This window comes from Mucor mucedo (assembly GCF_025094135.1).
Source record: "Mucor mucedo strain NRRL 3635 chromosome Unknown EV154scaffold_14, whole genome shotgun sequence".
Taxonomy (NCBI): domain Eukaryota; kingdom Fungi; phylum Mucoromycota; class Mucoromycetes; order Mucorales; family Mucoraceae; genus Mucor; species Mucor mucedo.
In genome coordinates this window covers 25500-47827 of record NW_026252298.1, presented here as the reverse complement: position 1 = coordinate 47827, position 22328 = coordinate 25500, and the positions used below count along the sequence as shown (strand labels likewise).

At 36.8% G+C, this 22328-nt stretch overlaps 7 protein-coding genes across 7 annotated transcripts; 2 read left to right on the top strand and 5 right to left on the bottom strand.

Moving 5' to 3' along the window:
• The first annotated feature begins 1327 nt into the window (after positions 1-1327).
• EV154DRAFT_497036 (ADP-ribosylation factor-like protein) lies at positions 1328-2272 on the top strand. The gene is made up of 6 exons (XM_051600220.1): positions 1328-1360; positions 1419-1528; positions 1582-1609; positions 1670-1751; positions 1818-2108; positions 2180-2272. The coding sequence occupies exons 1-6, from the start codon at positions 1357-1359 to the stop codon at positions 2211-2213; spliced, it is 549 nt and encodes a 182-aa protein (XP_051461208.1). The 5' UTR covers positions 1328-1356; the 3' UTR covers positions 2214-2272.
• Positions 2273-2761: 489 nt separating this feature from the next.
• EV154DRAFT_458635 (thiamine diphosphate-binding protein) lies at positions 2762-4606 on the bottom strand (the record flags this gene model as incomplete). The annotated part of the gene is made up of 2 exons (XM_051597452.1): positions 4409-4606; positions 2762-4348 (listed from the first exon to the last, which is right to left on the bottom strand). The coding sequence occupies exons 1-2, from the start codon at positions 4499-4501 to the stop codon at positions 2762-2764; spliced, it is 1680 nt and encodes a 559-aa protein (XP_051461207.1). The 5' UTR covers positions 4502-4606.
• A 1239-nt stretch (positions 4607-5845) lies between these two features.
• EV154DRAFT_497032 (uncharacterized protein) lies at positions 5846-6217 on the top strand. The gene is made up of 2 exons (XM_051600219.1): positions 5846-6101; positions 6155-6217. The coding sequence occupies exons 1-2, from the start codon at positions 5922-5924 to the stop codon at positions 6182-6184; spliced, it is 210 nt and encodes a 69-aa protein (XP_051461206.1). The 5' UTR covers positions 5846-5921; the 3' UTR covers positions 6185-6217.
• Positions 6218-6358: 141 nt separating this feature from the next.
• EV154DRAFT_414354 (uncharacterized protein) lies at positions 6359-8217 on the bottom strand (the record flags this gene model as incomplete). The annotated part of the gene is made up of 8 exons (XM_051595606.1): positions 6359-6790; positions 6848-6935; positions 7000-7096; positions 7184-7349; positions 7422-7554; positions 7646-7758; positions 7818-7991; positions 8197-8217. Coding segments are annotated over 8 exons (1224 nt in total), but the record flags the coding sequence as incomplete, so codon positions are not given.
• Positions 8218-9460: 1243 nt separating this feature from the next.
• EV154DRAFT_414214 (thiamine diphosphate-binding protein) lies at positions 9461-10524 on the bottom strand (the record flags this gene model as incomplete). The annotated part of the gene is made up of 2 exons (XM_051595600.1): positions 9461-10330; positions 10399-10524. The coding sequence occupies 2 exons, from the start codon at positions 10522-10524 to the stop codon at positions 9461-9463; spliced, it is 996 nt and encodes a 331-aa protein (XP_051461204.1).
• Positions 10525-15428: 4904 nt separating this feature from the next.
• EV154DRAFT_559863 (uncharacterized protein) lies at positions 15429-17587 on the bottom strand (the record flags this gene model as incomplete). Its single annotated transcript, XM_051605577.1, has 9 exons — positions 15429-15629; positions 15693-15838; positions 15897-16327; positions 16383-16504; positions 16567-16723; positions 16783-16850; positions 16945-17073; positions 17133-17270; positions 17330-17587. 9 exons carry the CDS (start codon positions 17585-17587, stop codon positions 15429-15431), a joined length of 1650 nt encoding a protein of 549 aa, XP_051461203.1.
• A 674-nt stretch (positions 17588-18261) lies between these two features.
• EV154DRAFT_497015 (chitin synthase 1) lies at positions 18262-21514 on the bottom strand (the record flags this gene model as incomplete). The annotated part of the gene is made up of 4 exons (XM_051600218.1): positions 18262-20422; positions 20486-20734; positions 20798-21018; positions 21115-21514. The coding sequence occupies 4 exons, from the start codon at positions 21512-21514 to the stop codon at positions 18653-18655; spliced, it is 2640 nt and encodes an 879-aa protein (XP_051461202.1). The 3' UTR covers positions 18262-18652.
• Positions 21515-22328: the final 814 nt, after the last annotated feature.

Sequence of the window (22328 nt, the reverse complement as noted above, 5' to 3'; positions counted from 1 at the left end):
TAATGGCAGTATCCGTCACGGATATGGTGAAAATAATAAAATAAAGGCAGTATCCGTCACGGATATGGTGAAAATAATGAAATAATGGCAGTATCCGTCACGGCCACGGTGAAAAATGGGAAAAATTGGCCGTATCCGTCACGGCCACGGTGAAAAATGAGAAAAATTGGCCGCGACCGTCACGGATATGGTGAATTTAAAATCCGCGTCCGTCACGGTTACGGTGAAAAATTGGAAAAATTGGCCGTATCCGTGACAGGTAACTATTTGCGAAAAATTGGCCGTCTCTGGGATTTTGCGGTGATTTTCCATGTCGAGCTGAACATCAGTGAGCATGGCTGGGGTTGTTCCCTGATTAATGACTTTCAAATGTGTTGCGAGAACACAAAAGTGAGAGCCAAATGTTTGCACAAGACAAGTTTTGACATCAAGTACCAAGCCTTCACGTGTATGCCTACAAGTTGACCTACCCAAGGTTAGCATGTTGTGAATTAAGCTCTAACCCACCAAACAAGCGCATCCCGAATTACTCTTGCTGTGACACTCTGCTGAGTTCCATATGATGATCAACATAACCCCAACAAACAAAACAGATATGTAACGTCATTAGGACAGGGTGAAAACAAAGACATCTAAATCCCAAACATTTGGCGCTATGTGCTCACCGCTGAGAATGAAAGTTCGAAGAACCTCAACGTATCCAGATATAAATGATTGCATTTTGTACGAGTAACAAATGGCCAAACATTCTTCTATGCAAAGAATGTCTTGATAAAAGGGTCTTCTTTTCATAGAAGGATAAAGAAACTTTTTTATATGATACAATCGATAGCAATGGCAAGCTTATATTGTTTAAAAGCTTAAATTTGGATAATGACTTTATCAGTGAGACAATGCATTTTAAGTAACACCAAAACATCATAATAGCAAATGGCATGTAGCCAGCATTTGTTTGTGAAATATCTTACAAGACACATTACAACGCTGGCGGTAAGAAACTATTACTTGAACCGTCAATTCTCTAGGACATGCATTGTTACGGTAAGGACTTCATGAAGTAATATATTGCCTTTGTATAAGCATCTACGGATCATATTTGAGGGAAGAACGCAGCAGTTTACCTAGCATGTTATTTGACAGTTTCTATGTAGTTATATAAGGTACATGGGAACTAGTAGAAACTACAGAGCTTTAATGGGTGGTTTATGGCACGGACCCAATCATAAAAAAAATGGTTCTCAGCTGCGCTCTGAATGCTTGAGCGGGGCAACACACGTGAGTTAAAAAAAAAGAGTTGGGATTTTTTTTTTTTTCTAATTAATACATCTTTTTTTTTTATAAGCAAACGTAAACATTATGGGTAAATAATGAAATAAATGTACAGGCAAGAGATGACTTATAAGAGAGTATTGTGTTAGGTGCACTTTTTAGTAGTCTTTTCAGTAAACTTTGGGGAGAAAAGGAAGTGCGTATATTAATTCTTGGTCTCGATGGAGCTGGTAAGACCACCATTCTTTACAGACTTCAGGTAAAATAAAATATAAGGTAGTTTTTTCTTTCTTTTATGCTGACATTGTATAGATTGGAGAGGTTGTGTCTACCATTCCTAGTAAGTAAACAAAAGGCTGCTAGATTACAATAACAAAAGCACTCATCATATTTTCACCAGCTATTGGGTTTAATGTGGAAACGGTCACTTACAAGAATATCAAGTTCCAAGTCTGGGATTTAGGAGGACAAACGAGTATAAGGTAAGGATGGGGGGCTAGAATGTATGACGCGTGTTATTCTTTGATATTGATGCGGTGGAAAATTAGACCTTATTGGAGATGTTATTATTCAAATACAGATGCGGTTATTTATGTGGTTGACAGTGTGGATAAGGACCGTATGCAGACATCGAGGGAAGAATTACACGCAATGTTAGAAGAAGAGGAATTAAAGGATGCAGCACTTTTGGTGTTTGCTAATAAGCAAGATATGGAGGGAGCTTTATCAGCTGCACAAGTGGCTGATGCCCTTGGTTTATCCACCTTAAAAAACAGACAGTATTCCATCTACCGAACAAGTGCATTGAAGGGTGAAGGGTTGACAGAAGGCTTAGATTGGTAAGGCAACAAAATAAAGTACATATTGCATCTTTGACTGATGGTGAGGTCATTCCTCTTATTAATAATAGGTTAGTAAACATTATTCAAGAGCACAAGAAATAACTTTTTTTTTCTTTATTGAATAAAAAAAAAAAGAGAAATATATATATACTATTTTAAATTACACGCCTGAAGAAAGAGTTGGGTTTCACATTGTTCCTAGTAAACCCCCCTCCCTCTGTTTCCTAGAAACGAAGAATCGCCCGGATAATTTTCTTTGTCTGGTGTCCCAATGTGTGCCCGATTTTCTGGATGTCCTTCACGCTTGATTGGACTGGGTTAAAAAGGCAACTTAACAAGGTAACCTTCTGTGGGGCCAGTTATGATTCGGCACTCGCCGCCTCCTAGAAACAGATTTTTTCTTCATCACCAGCGTATAAGCAGCCTCATCACAGGCAGTAGAATATGAACCTCTTATCATCACTTTAGGGGGGATTTGGTATTGACTTTTCTTCTTCATGTTTAAACGGAGGAAAAAAAAAAAAAAAAGAAAAAAAAAAAAAAAAAAAAAGGAAAAAAAAATAACTGGGGAATAAAAAAAGAAGAAGAAAAGATTGCTTTTAAAAGGGAAAAAGAACTTTTTTATTATTATTTGACACGCCGACTTAAAATTAACGGTTTTCAGAAGTCTCGACTTGCAAAATCAGTTCACGAGGCGCATCAAAACGAGGCATGACGACCTCGATAAAATGGATCTTTTTGGGCTCAGACTGAACAATCTTCATGGCAGCTTCGAATTCACCACGCGTACGTACCAGAGATTCAACACCAACAGGCGCAGGTGTCACATCTTGTGCGTTTCGCAAAAGATGACCACCAAAGTAATCCAGAGTTTTGCTGTATTGCCACATTTGGAAATTGTTGTAGGCCCGGTGAGGACCGTGGATCAACTTCTCAATCAGATAACCATCGTTATTTAAAATAAAAATTACCGGTGTTAATCCTTGATGAAGGAATACGGAAACTTCTTGACATGTCAACTGGAAAGAACCATCACCACAGAACAAATACAAACGTCGATCACGTGCTGCGATAGCTGCTCCCACGGCACATCCCACCGAGAAACCAATAGATCCCCAGAGCACTTGGGAAATGAAAAATGCATCCTTGGGTGCTCTTAAATTAAATGACGCAAATTCAGAAGTACCGGTCTCAGAAACAATAATACAGTTAGGGTCCATATATTCAGGCACCTTGTTCCATAAGTAATTGTGTGTAATCTCAGTTCCTGCTTCAATGGGTGCTGGCTCATGTCGAGGTCCCAGTTCAAATGCACGCGCTGCTCGAGGAAGTGACTTGGTCAAAAGTGGTAAAAACTCCACCATAGAAACCTTGTCATAATTAGCATAGAATACCTTGGTAGCAAACGAATGAAGTGAAATAGTCTTGCCTTGATCTAAACTGTAGGTAAAACCACCTGTGTTGAAATCAGACTTGATCGAACCCAACTCAATAATCAAATCAGCACGTTGCACTTCCTTGGCAATCCCTTCAATCGTAATGGAACCTGCATAGCAACCACGGTAATTGTTCAGATCTTCAGGGATAATACCTTTACCCATAGGTGCTACATATGTGGGGAAGCCAGATCGCTTGACAAAGGCAATAGCCTCTTCTTGAAGCGCATGACGTTGAACACAGGCATCCACCATAATAATAGGATGTTGTGCGTTTGTAATAGCCTCCATAACTACCTTGAGAGCAACTTCTTGTGTACGAGCTGGGTTCTTGGGAATCGATAAGTTTAATGCTTGCATATCCACCTGTACCTCATAATTAATCAAATCAATAGGGATACCAATATAGCCAGGGCGTTTACGTAAGATGGATTGCTCAAATACACGGTCGATCTCCTTGATTGCGTTATCGTGGTTTAAATGGGTAGAGGCACATGTAATCTTGGAGAACATTTCAACAAACACTTGGAAATTACCGTTACCCAGTGAATGATGAAGAATAGCCCCCTCTGCTTGAGACTTGGTATTGGGAGTACCTACAATATGGATGACTGGAAGCATCTCGGAATAAGAACCAGCAATACCTGCTGCAGCAGAAAGTTCACCCACACCAAATGTTGTGACGAGAGCACCAACGCCACGGATACGAGCATATCCGTCGGCGGCATAAGAAGCGTTTAATTCGTTGGCATTGTTACCCCAAGTGAGATCAGCGTCATCTTCAATCAAATCCAAAAAGGGCTTTATAAAAGTACAGATGTTATTCTAATGCTAATGCTTTCACCCTGAATAAAGCCTTACCATGTTGTAATCACCAGGAACACCAAATACGGTATCTATGCCAACTTCCTTGATACGGTTTAAAAGGTAATCTCCAATCGTGATAGCAACCATCTTGTGTGAGTGTTTTTGAGAAAAAAAATGATAGAAACTGTCATTACCACTTACTTTCTGTCTCTTTATATACAATGCGATAGAAAATAAAACCCTAGTTTCTATACCAAAAATCCCTCGGGATAGTTTCACTTAGGTTTCTTTTAGAAAAAAAAATGTCTTGTCAAAAAAAAGTCGTGGTTGATTTTTAAATTTTTGTTTGTCTCTTGAAATGTGAAAATAAAGGGACATCACATCGTTTACAGACAGTAAGTTGATCTAAAGAAATTGTAAAATGAAGAAATTTTAATACGTGTGGATGCATTTGTTATCCAACGAGATATGATGTTTGGGATATTTCACCAAAAAAAAAAAAAAAAAAAAAAAAAAAAAAAAACTATTTAATAGTTATAATAAAAAAAAAACTTCCATGATAGCGAATGAGGATGATTTGTTTGGTTACTAAGTGTCATGATGTGTGAATGACAAATAAGAGAGAGAGAAAGAGAAATAGAAAGAGAAAGAAAGAGAGAGAGAGAGATGAAATCAAAATTGATCTTTTGTCTGCCTTCAAGAATGCTAATAAAACAACCATATTTAACAGCTAAATAATTTCTTTTTTGTTTTTCTTTCTTACTCCCTTTTTTCCCTTTTAACCCAAGTGATGGACAGCTCATATTACCAAAGCCAAATATTTGACACGATTCCCGAGGAAAAATTCAACACACCGGATGGATTAGTGTACAATCATTTACAACAAACATTACAAGTCCAAACAGATTTAAAAAATCAACACCGTGTGCAAGAATTCCTAAACAGTGCCGTAACTGAAGATGAGTCACTATTGGGCTTTGACGAGCTTTATTCGTCTGTCACCACTTTGGAATCAGACATGACCTATTTACAGCTCATGCAATCCAATCCTCCTTTTTATACCGACACATCATCATTTTGCCATCCGCTGGATAATCTACCAGAATGTGATTATTATCTTGACGATCATGATATGTTGGCAGGTTTAAACTGCAATGCATTTGTGAGTAATTATGTCCCATCATAAAGATTTCTTTCTCTAACTCTAAAAAAACAACAGGACTCCCTCAATACCTTTATGCCTACATACCCTTCACCCATTCATGACACAGCAGCATCCATGGCCATGTCCAATGATATCTATCGGAATAATTCAACGCCTATGCTTTCAGCATCCTTTTCCTTCTCTTCCTTTTCATCCGCATCCTCCTCCTCGTGTGATCCCAAACCAACCATGCCCACCACAACTACCACCCCAACCACGAAAAAATCCGCCTCAATGAGTTTTCTACCCGAGCGTAGCAGTATAAAACGCAACAAGAAAAAGAAATTATCATTACCCTCATCGGATAGTTACTACAGCAAACAGCGGCAGTTATCAGACACAGACGACGAGGAAGACTTTACAATGACTACATCCGCTTCTACAGGCTTAATCTGTAAAAAAGGGAGGAATGTCGATAAAGCATGTAACCATTGTAAACGTTCTCATTTACGGTGTGATAACGTACGACCTTGTCGTCGTTGTGTAGCCACTGGTAAAATAGGCTGTCAAGATGTAAAGCATAAACCAAGAGGCAGACCTCGTCTTCAAAAGAGATTATAAATAAATAAATAAAAACTTTTTTTTATTATGATTACTTTTCTGCACTTAATAACTTGGAATTTTGATCGTCGTGAAGTATACCGTCAGATTTTTCTACCATCAACTCGGTTTGACTTAGATCAACCGCTGAGTGTGATGTACCCAATGAAGGTCGCTCACTATGAAGATGTTTGAAGGAAGACATGGCTTCCCGGAATCCAAAATCCAGTGAGCTGGACGGAGATGAATTATGTTGCTTGTCAAATGCAAATAGTCTTAGTGCTGTTACTGCCTGCACGCTTTGACAATCCACAGCAATATCTAGCGCCGTCTAAGTGAAACATATTAGTGTGATAGAACATACCAATGGATTCCCTTTTGTTCTCCTTTACCCGATTAGATGCGTCCTGAATGTCTGGTTTAGCATGTCGCTTTAATAAGGCCAAGACAAGTCGTACATTGTTATTTGAGGCGGCATAATGAAGTGCGGTCCAGCCATTTTCATCCTGCTGATTGATATCACTTAACCTCTGCAAGAGAAATTCAACAACTACTTGATGATTTTCCTGCACTACCTTATGAAGTGCAGTCTTTAACCCGTCGTCTGGGTTCTTGTAATCTACATGTGCTCCCTGTGCTAGTCTACGCAACGATGTCTCGAAATCTTGAGCCACAACAGCGTTCCAAAAAGCCTAGAGTTGTAAATATTTAAGGAACGAAGGCATATTTAATACACAGCTTGAGCTTACCTTGTCTAAATTCTCTTGATCCAACTCGCTGGGCTTAACAAATGATCTTTTTACATACTTTTCAATAATCCATAAATCCCGATCACCTCTATTTGCATGAAATAAGTAAATATGTATATAAAAAGGAGGTGTTGTGTATATAGTGCGGGTACCTGGTAGAATCAGGATTGATTCGGAAGGATTCCATATCAATGGGAACTGATTCTTCATAAATACTATTGCCAATGTTGTTTCCCAAGCATAACATCACTTGAACCGTATCAGATTCCCACTTATCCAATATAACCGATCTAACTTTACTGACATGCACACCCAGACTACGATGAATACCTGAACATTCAATGCAGACAATGATGCCTAAATTCGTACATGCCCATTCAGGGTCTCTCACACCACAATCCGCACATGTATCATTACCAGGTATCATTCGAAGTTTCTTTAAAGATTCTCTATTATCATCACCCACTTCATTCTTTGCGTTGGATGACGCTTCAATCGCTGCCTTCAAAAAAAAAAAAAACAAAAAATTTAGTATTTTACTAGGAGATTTTTTTTTTCGGATGGTTTATATTACCTTGCGAAGGTTTGGTGATTGTTGTGTATAGCGTGGTGTGTTGTCTGAATTTAAGGCTTGTTGACTGGCTGTACGGATACTAGAAACCCATTCATTCATGTCCTGTTCATTTTCTGCTTGTAACACCAAAATTCTATTTTATATAAAATTCCAAATAAATGTCAATGACAAGCATTCATATATGCAGTTTTTTTTTTCTTTTGCTAGAGAAGCGTATAGTTTACCTGTTGGGTGAGATCAACTCAAAACAAAAACGACGATCATATGCATCAGTCAATTTCACACTGCATACCCTTAAATTATACGTATTTGATCCATCTTCATCTTTGGATGAAGTCTACATGATGTACATAAGTTTCCGAATTAAATATATATCGTGTATATTTATTTTTATACCTTGGGATTACGCGTGGTACATATTAATTCGCCATCAAAGATACTATAGTATTTCCGAGACCAGCTTTGATACACACGTCCATGCTTACGTTCAAAGAGGTAGCCTGATTTATGAGGATTGGCTGTACTTTCTGATTTAACGGTTTGCATTGGATTGTATTCTTCGGCAGCGTTCTTTGCAATCTTTTAGTGTTTGCTATTTTTTTTTTTTATTATTATTATTATTATTTTCGTAGGTATTACCTCTTCCACAATTTTTTGGTATAAAAGTCCTTCTTGTTCTTCCTCTTCGTATCGTTGTCTTGACTATATACATACACAAAAAAAAATATAGGTGTTAAGATTATATATCGTCACACTAGTAAAGTTTTTTAAATACATCATGTAAAAGGCCTAATAAAAAATAATGGTGAGATTAGCATGAATAAGAAAAAATGTGTATTCAAGTTAACCTGTCAAGTCACGCATGTAAGGTTCAAGGTCTTTAAGAATTTCGTAACCTTGATGATGAAAAGCGGATTCTGTGTACATGTATGCAAGCACCTAGTATAGATTTAAAAAAGGAGGTCAGATAAATCATACTTTTTTGAATACAGAGTGAAGGTTAGGAACATACATTTTCCATGTAATCCACCTTTTTTTTTGCCTCAATGTCGTTTAATTTTGAAACATATTCCATATAAGATTTATAAAATAATTTTCGGGCATCAGCTAATTCTTTGGCAGACTATAAATAGCAAGTTAATGCATTAGGCATTACACACGATTTTTTTTTTTTTTTTTTTTTTTTTTTTTTTTTTTTTTTTTTTTTTTTTTTTTACTTCTTGTAGTGTTGGATCTCTAGGTTTTTTACTCATGTAACGTGATAATGCAGAATCCACTTCATCACTAGATTTTTCAAATTTCTTTCGTAATTCCTAACTCTATTTTTTCAGTAACTCAAACATTTAGTTGACCTTCAATAAAATATACTGACTTTGATCGGTGCTACGGTATTCTTAACGAATAAATCCAATGGTGTAATAAACGTATCGACAACGTGTGTATTCTATCAAGGTTTACATCAATTAATCTGCATTATCCTCATACACTGTGATCTTACAAGCATATTTCGACTCTTTTCAACTTCTGTAATTGATTTCCCAAACTTTTCTAAAGCTTGTGCTATAATTTTGTAAAAATGTGAGTTGCTGTTAAAAGAGAAAGGTGTACAAAAAGTTTACCAACAATAGGGTCATCTTGTGCGTGTGCAAACGACATGAATTCACGAGCAAGTTCACATTGTTGTTGACTGTACGCTAATGACCCAATTTAAAAAAAAAAGATGAGTTTTTATATTTAGATGTTGTATGCTCTTTTTGTTACTTGAGGATAGGTCCACTTGAGAACGAGTCAATTTTATCAGGGTTTTCAGTGAATGTTCAAAATTGTTTATGGATTCTTCATGTGACTGAATACGTTTTCGAAAGGTAGGTGAGTCATCTAAACAGCCCCTAATGTCTAAGGCTGGCATTGAATGAAAAGAAAGGATGAAAGAAGCAGAAAAGAAAGAGGAACAAACCCAAACCATAAAAACCAAAAAAAAGTTGGTACTACATTGAATTAAAGTCACAAAAAAAAAAGGGAAGATATTTTTTATTATATTAAGAAGAGGCAAACTCATCCGTGTTATAATATTCTGGGTATTTCTTTACAAGTTCAAGCAATTCATTCTGTTGTCTAATCAAATTAGGTGTTAATTCATCATAGACATCTGTAAATAAATGTTTAATTGCTGGCTTCTTGCGCTTCTCAGCAGCTGTAAAACTAGTCAGGATCTCCTTCTTAACCTTCTTTCGATAGGCATCTTCTTGTTCTTGACTCCACCAATTCTTGTTCTCCAAGTAACGTCGGAGTCGAGTCACAGGATTGTCAAATTGGGCTCGTTCTTCCACTTCCTTTCGGTCGCGGTATTTAGTCGAATCATCCGATGTACTATGATGTCCAATACGATACGTCATAGCTTCAATCAACACAGGCTTTTGTTCCTTGATGGCCATCTCTCTGGCTGCTTTTGTGGCATTGTAGATGGCCCAAATATCATTACCATCTACTCGGATTGTATCAATACCATAACCAATACCACGACTGGCAATACCATCTCCTTTATATTGCTCTGAAGAGGGTGTAGAAATTGCAAACCCATTGTTTCTACAAAAGAAGATCACTGGACTCTTTAACGTAGCAGCCATATTTAATCCTGCATGGAAATCTCCTTCCGATGCAGCTCCTTCACCAAAGAAACAAAGACTACAAGCATCTGCTCCCGAGAGTTTAAGTGCATATGCTGCTCCAGACGCCTGAGGAATTTGAGTACCCAATGGAGAGGAAATTGTTTGGAAGTTGAGCTTTTTGGACCCATAATGGACTGGCATTTGTCGTCCTTTACCATAATCCAATTCATTAGAGAAACATTGGTTCACAAATTCATCTATACTAAAACCACGATACACCAGCATAAAAGCTTCTCTGTACTAAGAGAGACAGTTTAAGTTAGCAAAGGTAATTCCTGATTTCTTTTTAATTCTTTCGGAGCACTTACTTGACCAAAGATAACATCTTGGGGCGTTAATGCAGCAGCACTACCAATCATGGCTTCTTCTCCATAATGAGTCATGTAGAAACTGATGCGTCCCTGACGTTGTGCATCGTACAAGATACCATCCATTGTATGTAATAAAATCATACTTTCATAGCATTTTAAAACTTGTTCTTTAGAGAGATTTGGATCATGCTCTGGGTTTAAAACTGTGCCAGTATGATCCATGACACGATAAGCTTGTACGGTTTCTTGCTTTTGGATAAACTTCATCTCATTTACGAATTTATCAGTGCATGTCCATCCTGTTACGGGTTTACTGTCATTTTCGGCCACAGAAGACATGGCAATACTAGACAACTGAAATGAAAAAAAAAAAGATCAATAAATAAGTCTACGTGACATAGAGTAGAGACAAACCTTGGGAAATGAAGTAAAAGCTCGCTTTTGCTGGACAAGACATCGTACTGCTGTTCTTCTTAGTTGGAACATTTTAATTTTTTTTTTCTAAAAGAAAAAAAAGGGAGATAAAAGACAAAAAAAGACTTTTTTCTGTTTTTATTTATGCTTTGCCCTTTGAAGCGTGTGAAAATCGGAACTTGTTTCCATATCTGGACGTTTTTCGTGGGAAAAATAAGTTGTGGATGGCTTATTTTATGACTTGCTTAATTGTTACAATGAAATCATAGATTATTTTTCTATTGTATTTTTACTGGTTATTAAAGGCTTTAGGGGATTCATTTACACTGTACTAAAAACTAAATTATACTGTTTGGAAATCATTTTAATGTGTTTTTTCGCCATTCTTTTATTTTACACTGTAAGTGTAAACGCTTTCACTAATCGGAACTTAAAATAAGCCAATCGCTTCTGTCAATATTACATATTTTAAAGTCACTGTGAATGCTGTAGTGTAACACTTGGTGAAAATCTGAGTCCCCTAAACTCTATCATTTACACTTATTTATTTTAACAATACCCCCGTCCTTTTTTTTCTCTCTTTCTTTCTGGTGAACAAAGGAATGTAGAAAGAAAAATTCGAAAAAGGTTTTTTTATAATTTTAAAAATAGCAATATATCAAGTCAAGTGTTGATTTTTTACAAGTTACAATTTATCACTTTTTTTTTTTATGTAGCTCCTGTGATAATTTGAATTTGTTTATGAAGCTTATTACGAGTAAAAGTAGATTGAGAATTGAGAGATTGTAGCTCCATATCAATTACAAATTAGTAAATATTTACATACGTGTGTTGAGAGAAGTTAGATTTTTGATGTGTATGTTATTTACACGGCTCTAAAAGAGGTATTTGTGGATCTATTACTATTAGGATTGATTTCAGGTTTTAAGACCTATATTCAGGCTTTTTTTGTAGAAGAAGAAGAAAACTATCTGTCTTAAGCTTCCAGGTTCTTACCAATGGTATCATATAATTGTAGAATAAAGTAAACATGAGACCGTGGATCTGACTGAAAATCAAAAACTCTTACAAGGATTAAGTGGCATATGTAAAGTTTTTATTGGGTATTTAAGTTTAATTAGGGACCAAAGGCTCATCCAAAAGACTTAAAAATTAGATGACATTTGATCTAACGCGAGAATAAATGTAGCCATTAGCTTCAAAAACCGGTTCAGAAACTCCATGTTCTTTTAAATGTCATATTTTTATGGATACATAAAGAGGTATTCTATATTAATTTTAAAAAAAAGAACCCCGATATCTTAAGCCAAAGTAAGTACTCTTGAAATATAGTAAAGAACACTGTATGGCATCGATAATTCAACTTGGCACGATATAAGCCTTTGATGTTATTTACTTTTAAAAGCAAAGTTTTGATTAATATAATGGATATTTGAAATTTATATTTTTTATTGCATTGTATATGATTTAAAACCCAATCGGGCCCAATAACAGAATTTAAAAAAAATTCCTTTTTCCTGCAAGTCTCCTTTTTGAACTTACCTTTCTTATTATTTGAAAAAAATGTCAATGGACATCCAACCTTATTGTCCTATTCCTGTTACTGTAACAGTTCCTATCGAGACCTACAAAACTGTGATTCAAGAATCTGTTTCCAAACATGGTGTAAATTGGAATTTCAACAAACGACAAGATGCTCCTACTAGAAACTTAAATGGTAGACAAAGACAGCCAACCTATGTCTTCAGAGAGTACTATGCATGCCATCATTCAAGCTCCAAAAAAGAACATGCTGGTGTTGTCCGAGGCGGTGCTTCGGGCCAGGTACGCGGTTGGCAGAAGAGAAGCAAGAAGATCAAATGCCCAGCCACTCTGAAGGTCGTCTGTTTGCCAGGTAGTCCATCAATGGTTACTGCAAACTTGCAGTGTATGTCTTGACGCTACCCACAGCACTGCCAGTTTTTCCCAACGGAATCCTCTATACGATTGTCATGCGCCATCCTTTGACAGTCACTGGTTGTCCTATAGTTTTTTTTTTTTCTTCTTAATCGATCAATCAATGGGTCCATTGGTCAGCTTCTTGGGGCTGTTGAGAAATAATGTTGGGATCTTGAACATCTAGAAGATCACCATCGATGCCAGTACTACCGAGTTGGGTGCAATCCAAGAAGTATACCCTTTGGCAAGTGTGCAATGGTGTTTGTTTCATGTAGCAAGAGCTTGGACAGGGAAAATCCGGCAATTGGTCAAGCCTGGAGATATCCAACACAACAACACCGTCCAAAACAAAATCATCGTGGATCTAAAGGCAATGATGTGGAAACGTGACAGATCTGTCTTCACAAGAAAACTGACGGCATTCATCACCGAATACTCTGTGTATCGCGATTTTTTTTTGCAGTACTTTAAAGTCGGTACCTGGAAAACGATGCGTTTACACGATGGTCCGCCGCATACCAACCAGCCATGTACACCGACATGGAGACGAACAACTACGTGAAGAGTTGGCATAATCAGTTCAAGACAGCATATCTTGGTAGAAAAAGAAACCGCAGAGTTGATCGACTGGTGTTTTTTTTTTGGTAAAGGATGTTCTGCCTGAGCACAACAATAACATCAATCGCATCTTTTTAAAAGTTGGAAGAATGTGTCCAAAAAAAAGAAGACATCGCAAAAGAGAAATGCAAGCAGAGGCCATCAGTGCTGATGCTTTGGAACAAATGATCGAAACTGCGAGAACTGATTCTGATGGTAGAAGTGTCTATGTTGTCTCTTCTTTCTCGACTTCAGGTGTAAATTATAACGTTGTGGTGGACGATTTCTAAATAATCTCTTGCAGCTGCCCTGACTTCTGTTTTAATAATATCGCATGCACACATGTATTTGTAGAAGTGTGATATGTCTTGGTTGTCTGTATTTGAAGGTAAACATAAATACTATTGAATTCTTTACGGCTTCATTTCTTTACCAACCTTAAATTGAATAGTTTCTTTGGATCCCACTTTCTCAACCATTCCCCAGAACTCGCCTGATACCTCAGCTCTTCTTACTCCAACTGAACAAGCTCCTCTTACCGCTCCAAGCAATTCTTCAACAGATATTGACACTCTGCTTTCTAACATTCATATACTTTGAACGAAACTGAGCTCGAAGAATTGACCAGATTCAACCACTGTTTTCTCTCTCGTATAGATTCCACAAACATTCCTTCCAATTCTAATTTTACTATTAATAATAAACGCGCCCCTTCCCTCTGCCTAAAAATCAAAAGCAAAGCAGCCCTCTACTTTTAAAACCCGCTCAAAAATTCGGGCGCTGTAACACACACTACGGCTACGTCACTAAAAAACTTTTGTAGAAAGAATTTTTTTTATAGTCAACATTGTTGAAGACGTAGTCTCTTTCATACATAATTAATTCATTCTGGTTCAACTTAAAAAATCTAGACATGCTATATTAATTGTTTTTCTTCGCATTTCAAGAAACTTTACGAGCTTAGGAAAGTATTAGTTTTAAATCATCAACATTTTTGGCTTTTATCATCCCTTTTTTTCTTCATGAACAAACACAGCGACGCATAGCTATCATAGCTCATGTTCCCGCCAAGACTATGCTGTAGGACTTTGTAAGGCATAGGAGTGGCTTTCGCTGTGAACGGTCTCCGTAGGCTTGCCAGATATCCTTAGCTGAGACGCAACTATTAGCACAGAGTTGACTTGTCTGTTTGAAACAGACAAGGCGTCTATCGAGGCCGTTATGAAGAAAAATCGTAGAAATCGAATGATATTAAGGACACAGCGACGCATAGCTATCATAGCTCATGTTCCCGCCAAGACTATGCTGTAGGACTTTGTAAGGCATAGGAGTGGCTTTCGCTGTGAACGGTCTCCGTAGGCTTGCCAGATATCCTTAGCTGAGACGCAACTAAATGGAAAAAAGAGTTGACTTGCCTGTTTGAAACAGACAAGGCGTCTATCGAGAACGTTTTGCCTTAATGTCATTCTTTTTCGATGCTTACAGAATGTGTTCTAACTCTTATTATTAGTACTATTATACATGTATATAGTCATTCTACCGTATCACGCTTCTTACCAATTAAAAGAAGAAATACAACATAAACCATACATAAAGGTAATATAAGTTACAACTAAAATAGCTTAGATAAACTAATGCGCTTTTTTAACGTAGCAATTTAAGGAAACCTCTGTTAGACTCTCCAAAAACATGGTGTAGGACTTTGTAAGGAATAAAAGTAGCTTTATCCGTCAAGCCTACATATTTATTTTTACTACTGGTATAATGCATAACCAAGTGATTATTTTTGTCGAAACGCGAATCTTTTTAAATTAATTCGCCATTCATTCTTACTGGTGTGACGACTTGTGAAATCTTCAATCAATTTTAATTACATGAATTATATTTTTTTAATAAAGCACAGTTTTATCTCAATCACAATAATAACAACATCAGCATCCCTCAGACCTCTTTTAGTAATATCCGCAGTTTCTAACTATTTAATTAATCAGACAAGAATCACCCAGAACTCACCAATTCGTGACTTCATTATATCACTGGTCAATATATTTATAGAAATTAAAAATAAAATAAAAAAACTAATGGTGTGGGGGGGAATACATCGGTCCAAGAGAACTCATACCATTGCTGTCTTCGTTTTTGGTTAACTTCAAAATGATGGGATTGACAATGTTATCCAATCTTGTGACCTTATCCAAATTGTACCTGTTTTGCTTCAGAACATAGTGATGTTCTTCCTTTAAGGAAGTTATACTTGTCACCGACTGTTCTATGAAGCACTAATAGAATAAAATATCAATATATTTTTTTGTTGATATACGTTAGGCAATAGTTTTTGTTACCTTAATGGTCCAAAAGAATTGAACTAGCTGGGGTAGGTATTCATCTACATCATCATATTCGGGCTTAAGATTTAAGGTTGCCTCCCTCCAAAGGTCGAAAATCCCTTCCTCTTTATAGCTGATGCTCCATAGATGTAGCTGTTCATCTATTTACAAATTTTAAAAAACTTACTTAAATTCTATTAAATCAAGATGCTGTATTACCTGCACCATTTAAGAAAAAAACCTTTACTTTGGAAAACTTCTCAACAGACGCCAAGTAGAATTCATCGGCTATGCACTTTAACATGGCCAGCATACCAAACATACCCTTATGGTGGTCAAATTTGAGCTTCACCCGGTCAGTGTTGCCAAAGTGACCGGATGTTTCCACAATCAGTATATCGATCTTTTTAAGACCATATAGTTTAATCAGACCATCCGTCTTATAACAGCTTTTTTCATCGACAAAGATTCCGTTGGCTTTGAGTTGCTTGGTCATACTTTCCAAGCGTGGTTGGGCAGAGTGAAATCCAGCCTTACAGTTATGGATGGTAATATTTTTTGCAACTACTGCTAAGTACGGCCAAATGAATAATTGGTTGAAAGTATCCTCACTTTCGTCCTTGTCAATAGGTGAAGTGTATGTTTCATGACTATAAAACACTGTAAGATGGTGTTTGATAATTAAACCGCAAATATGTAACTTACAGCTCAATAAATATTCCTTCTAAAAACTCTAACAGCTTCATCTCTTCTTCTTTCTCTTGAACTAATGCTCCTATGAACACAGAGAATTCTCTAATTTTCTTCTTGAATTGGCTCAAGGCATTCTACATCAAGAAATAAGAGTTTATTACAAATATAATCTTAATTGATAATTATAATTACTTACACAATCAACAACGGAATCGATGTGTTGTTGATATACAGTTGGTATTGTAAACAGCTGAACACTGTGACCTTCCAAGTGTCTATCGTAGAGGCTTCGATCCAAATAAGGTTTCGAAGAAATACCATTTCCAGCTCTAATAATATTATTAGCCTCTGGGCTAAAAGAAAGACATGAATATTTCTTGGTTTAAAAAAGTTTGCACTATATCCTAATTACCTGTATGGATGGAAAGCAGACTTGTGGTGCTCCAAGAAATTGAGCCAGTCATTCCAAATACTTGGTTCCTGATTCAAATAAAAAAAAAAAAAAAAAAAAAAAAAAAAAAAAAAAAAACTAGATGGTTAGTCCAGGTAAAAGGCTATTGTTACAGCAACCTACTTTATTTTCATTATCGTCTTCATCCTTCTTTTCTTCTGCTTCATCCTTCTTTTCTTCTGCTTCATCCTTCTTTTCTTCGGCTTCATCCTTTTTTTCCTCTGCTTCAAATTTTCGCTTAGAGGAGTTCTCCTTTTAAAAAGACTACATTAAAATTCCATAAAATTTGGTATGTGGTTAGTGGCCCTTACCGTGTTAATATAATGAACCTTATCTCCAATAATATTGTTAAAGGTGCCTCCAGTTATTGTTCCGTTGATTGTCACAGCTATTTTCCTTTTTTTGGCGGCGTTTCGCGCTATTGTAGACATCAATTCAGCTTTTGTTGGCTAAATTTAAAAGAGTAAGTTTTCTATTAATTTTTTTGGATATAAGGTAAATTGTATACCTTTTTTTGTTTAAGCAATGAAGTAGCATATTCTTTAATACAAATTGGGGTCTCCTGTAATTGTGTAATCCAGTTCAGATCACTGTCGTAGTCCCTTGATATTTCTTGGATTTTTTTAGATTTATTCAAGTCTTGATGCGTTTCCTCAAAATAATGTTGAAAATCCCAGCTATAAGCGCTGTTCAACGCAAAGAAATGACGAGAACCTTCCTGTATATTCGTAACTTTGTAATCTTTGTAACGATCTGGTAGATTCATCTTTGTTGCTAAACATAGAAAAAAAAACGCCAATTGACACTGAAACAACTCAGTTTCGCGTTAAATTGTGGAAACTGTGTTTTCTGTGACTCTCGTGCCTACGATAATCCTCGCTGACTCTGATTCGTCACTGATTGTGGTACGGGAAATTGAAGTCACTGTTTTTATTGATCAACAACAAACGCCAATAGATCTTAGGTAAGCGGGCTAGACTAAATAAAGCCTATAGATGTTGTTGCATCTACACATGGCGTTATCGCTTTTAGTAACTGTAATTTTGGTGCAGTAAGCTACGGTGTTTGTATATACCTTCCACCATATTCTGGTGTAAAGAGGGAAGCTTTCGACAATGTAGACACATTAACTCCAAGAATCGTAAAGTCATGTTCGGAAGTAACCCTCAAAGACTGCCAAGGTTAAATTAGACACTCTGTCTCACTTTTTGATTGTTGTTTGGTCCTGAAAGAAAAACTTTAGCCTTTTAACTTTCTCATTTAATAAAATGTTTTTACCAAAAATAGAGGTGCCCTCAAAGAGTAAACAACATTTCTTAAATTGAGCAAAAAAAAAAAAAAAAATTAATGATCAAGTGATGCCGTGACGGCTCTCCACCATAGAATTTACTAAAGGACCAACGCGATTTCATTAAAACAAAAGACGCTTGTTATTTTATCATTTTCTTTTCAAGTGAATAATTTTGTAAACATGAGCAACATTTCATTTTTTACCTACATATGTATATGTATTATTTTGACCAAATTTAGATTGACATTTCAAACACTTTTTTTACTATTTTTGTAAAAAAAATGGGCTCTTTATTTTCGGTTTCCGATCTTGAGAGCACCTAGTGCATTGAATTTTTCTCAAAAATACCCAAAAACGGTAGCTCAATTTTCCAAAAGTTAGGTGAAATACAGTATGTAGTTTTTTATTTCATGAATACTGAGTAAAGTAATAAAAAAGGGTTGTGTGGGATTGATATTATGTGAGTACAATGGAGGGTTTTGTGTGTGTGGGGGGATAATGAATAATGTGAAAGGGGGATATAAATATATATGTATTTTTTTATCCAGTAAAGATCTTGGAAACCAAGTATAAACAAGCACCAATAAAACGTACAGCTGATAAACCAGCGACAGACCAAAGAATAAAGCCAAGGTAAGCAGTAGCTCTTTCCTCATATGTACCAGCCCATTTAAAGACCTCTTGTCCGTTTGTGATCAGCGTCACTAAAATCATATTGGAAGTCACCCAACATGTAACCAACTTCGTTCTAAAGGATTTATAATAATCCTCTTGTTTCGTCTTGGCATCTCGGTGACTGACTTCAGGTATCACGACAGCCTTCAAATCCATACAAGCCTCATCGTATTGTTCGTTCAAATCCTTTTGTTCTGTGGGCGCTGCTACTTCAACTTCACTTTCACCATCTTTACCCTTTGAACTCTTTACAACACCTAAATCAGTAGACACACCGTTGTCACCCTTGGTACCCCAAGAAACATCATGTGTGTTACAGAACGCATAAATATTAAGCACATTGATATAACTAGGTGACATAAAGATGTAAGGAATCATACTGGTGAGCATATGCCATGGGTCCAGGAAGAGCAAACTAGCAACAAGATACATGACATAAGTAGAGCAGACTGAGATGACAACGTTACGGAAAGTGTCCTCCTGGATCAAGGCCATAAAGATAGTACTAGCATCTTCCGATGCCTTTGCAAGCTCCGCTGTAGCATAAGCGGATTGCACACCTCGCACAGTGATCCAAATAGTACAGAACATGACGTAGAGCATCAGAATAGCGAAAAACACAATAATACCCGTGTAAGCCCATTTGAGACCTTGAGGGCGATTACCGAGCGCAATGATAAATTGAAGAATAAGAAGCATGACGTAAATGTAGTTAAGAACCGTATGAATGATTTGACCAACGTGACCGCTGTAAGGAGGATTGGGTGTGTCGATAATAGAAGTAGTCATGATATAAAATACAAGATAAAAGTTACCAATGGCGAACCAGGAAAAGAAAAGATTGTACAGTTGGTAGAGATCGTTAAACATGAATAGAATCTTTCTCAAAATGAAATGATCCGAACTCCACACTTTACGCCAATGTACCATCGAATAAAGACCAGCAAAGAACGAACCGTTCAACCAACGACGACGCTGAGAAATGAATTCATCCACCTTATCGGGTACATCAGTTTCGCCTGACGCGTTAGAGCAATAATGTAAGACCCAAGCGGCGTCTTTCTTGGCTACCAGCTCGTAACACAAGATACGATCCTCGGCAAGATACATGTTAGCGGTAAAGATATCTGCATCTGCACCGTGCATCTTTTCACCTAAAAAGTACTTTTCAAGAGGCCCGACGCCGTGAATATCGTTCTGAAGGGCAGTATAACGATACGCAGAGAAAGCACCAGGTAAGACAGAAATATGACCAAATACCGATTCAAGGGGTTTATCCAGAATATTCGACATTTTATACTCAAAATTCTGAGAGGCGACTAAAGGATTCAAAAGGTGCACACCACCTCTACCCACCATGGCTTTAATCTCACCACACGCACCAGCAACATTACGGTTAATATCAAAGGATTTCCAGAGATTGTAAATGGAACGAGATCCTGGTTTGGTACCGACATCCAATAATACACAGACATTGGGACGAATGAGAGGACCGAATGCTTGGAAAAACCAACGATGAGAGTTAATCTTCTTTTGATTCTTTTCCTTGAGACAGAACAAGATTTGAACAGGCACAACACCCTTCTCTGAGCCTCTGAAATTCATGTCAGCATCCACAGAGAGTTGAGTTGTATGCTAATTGAATGAATAAAAAAAAGTTTAGTGTAACGTTACATATATAAATTAAAACAAGCAAACCTCGTAGATATGAGCTGTTACAGGTTTTCCTTCAACCACATTTTTAGCTAAACCGTCTTGATAAACACCCATTGCAGCCAGCACAGACAAAGTACGAGGATGAATCTTGGTTCGACCATCAGAGACGATGCAGACTACGACCTTCTTCCAACCTTGTTGTCCCCATGTCTTGGATCGTTCTCGACCACAAAGATGTGCGATGTTTTTCATAACACCATTCATGGTTCTACAAAATAAAACCTCATCTTCCTATTAAATATAAACAAATATAAATAAAAAAACGCCATATTTTTGTTAATATTTAAAGTTTACATTGTACATGGTCAGGACAATGAAAAGCTCGGTCTCTCTTCTCAACAAGTTTTGTCTTAATTGATAATTCTCTCGAAGGAAATCAGCAGGATCACAAGTAGCAGCAGTGTATCGCATATGAGTGAATTCATTATCATCTCGACGTTGCACTTGAGAAAGATATTTGTTCGGTACAGGATTATCCAAAACCAAATTGCCACCTGTCAACTTAACTCTTCGAACTAAAACACACACACACACATACACACACACACACAAAAAAGAGTAAGTAAACAAATAAATAAAAAACGCACGTTTTTTCTCCTTGATTTCCTTACCTGTTTTGTATCTTCTCGTTTGTCTTCTTGGAGCAATACCGAAATCGCCAGGTCCGCCACCAATCATGTTTGATGGAGGAGATCCAAATCGCGTGCCACCACCGCCGCCATTGCCGCCATTGCCGCCTAAAGTAGTTGCAGTAGAGATAGATGAATTATTGGCAGCCATTAAAGGTCTTTGCATGTTGTTGGAACCAGGTATAGATGACTCATAGTATCCTAAATCATTATCATTACGTGCAGGTTGTTGGAATCCGACATTTGCGGGTTTACTATTGTATGAGGTTTGTTGCATTGAATACTCCTCGCCTGGTCCATTGAACCTAGGTCTTGCAGGTAATCTTGCGGATGGTAAAGGAGGGTTGTTGCTATCATTGCTGGGGTTGTTATATTGATACATTGCAATGATTGTACAATAGAAATGAAGGGAATGGGATAGTTTGTTTTTTAAATGAAGGGAGGTGAAAAAGAAAAAAAAAGAGAAAGAGAAAAGAAGGTAGATGCTGAATAAAATTAGTGGGGAATTGGTTTTAAATAAACTATTACTTGCATCAATTAATAATTGGTAACACAAATCATAAAAAGCCAGGGCTTGTGTACAGTTGCTTCCTGTATACCAAGTTGCGGGAATCAAAAACTAAATTACTACGAACAAGCATCCTATTACTTTTTGTTTCGGCCCATCATTTTATTCTATTTTATTTTTCTTTGCCTATATTGGGGAGTTACTTTTGATCGACCTATAAATCTCTGTGTTGGTAAACAAGAAGTAAAGTGGGAGATCACTCTAGGATAATCGCCGTTTAGAACCATATTTACTTTTTTTACCTGATAGCCGAGACCCATTTGGCTTTAATTAAGCAATTGAAGGAAAGGCTTGTTTCTGTTTGCCGTAAACAAAGGTATGGGTAAGCTAAGCAATTTAGATGTCAAAATGTGTTCAATGCTCATGCTTCCCACGTGTAACGCCGTTCGAATGATAACGTTTTTTTTTTTTTCCTATACAGCAACTCGAGGTGGTTGTCAAGCCATCCAAATAGCTCTTATATTAATTTTCTCCAAATACAGGATCCTTTATTTTTGCAATTGTTCTTTAATATCACATAATAGATACTGCTGTCTATGTCCGTTTTTTATATTTAACTTTAACTTATTGTTATTCTTGCAACCTCAAAAATCTCGAGGGAAATCATAATCGTTTTTGGAAAATGGAT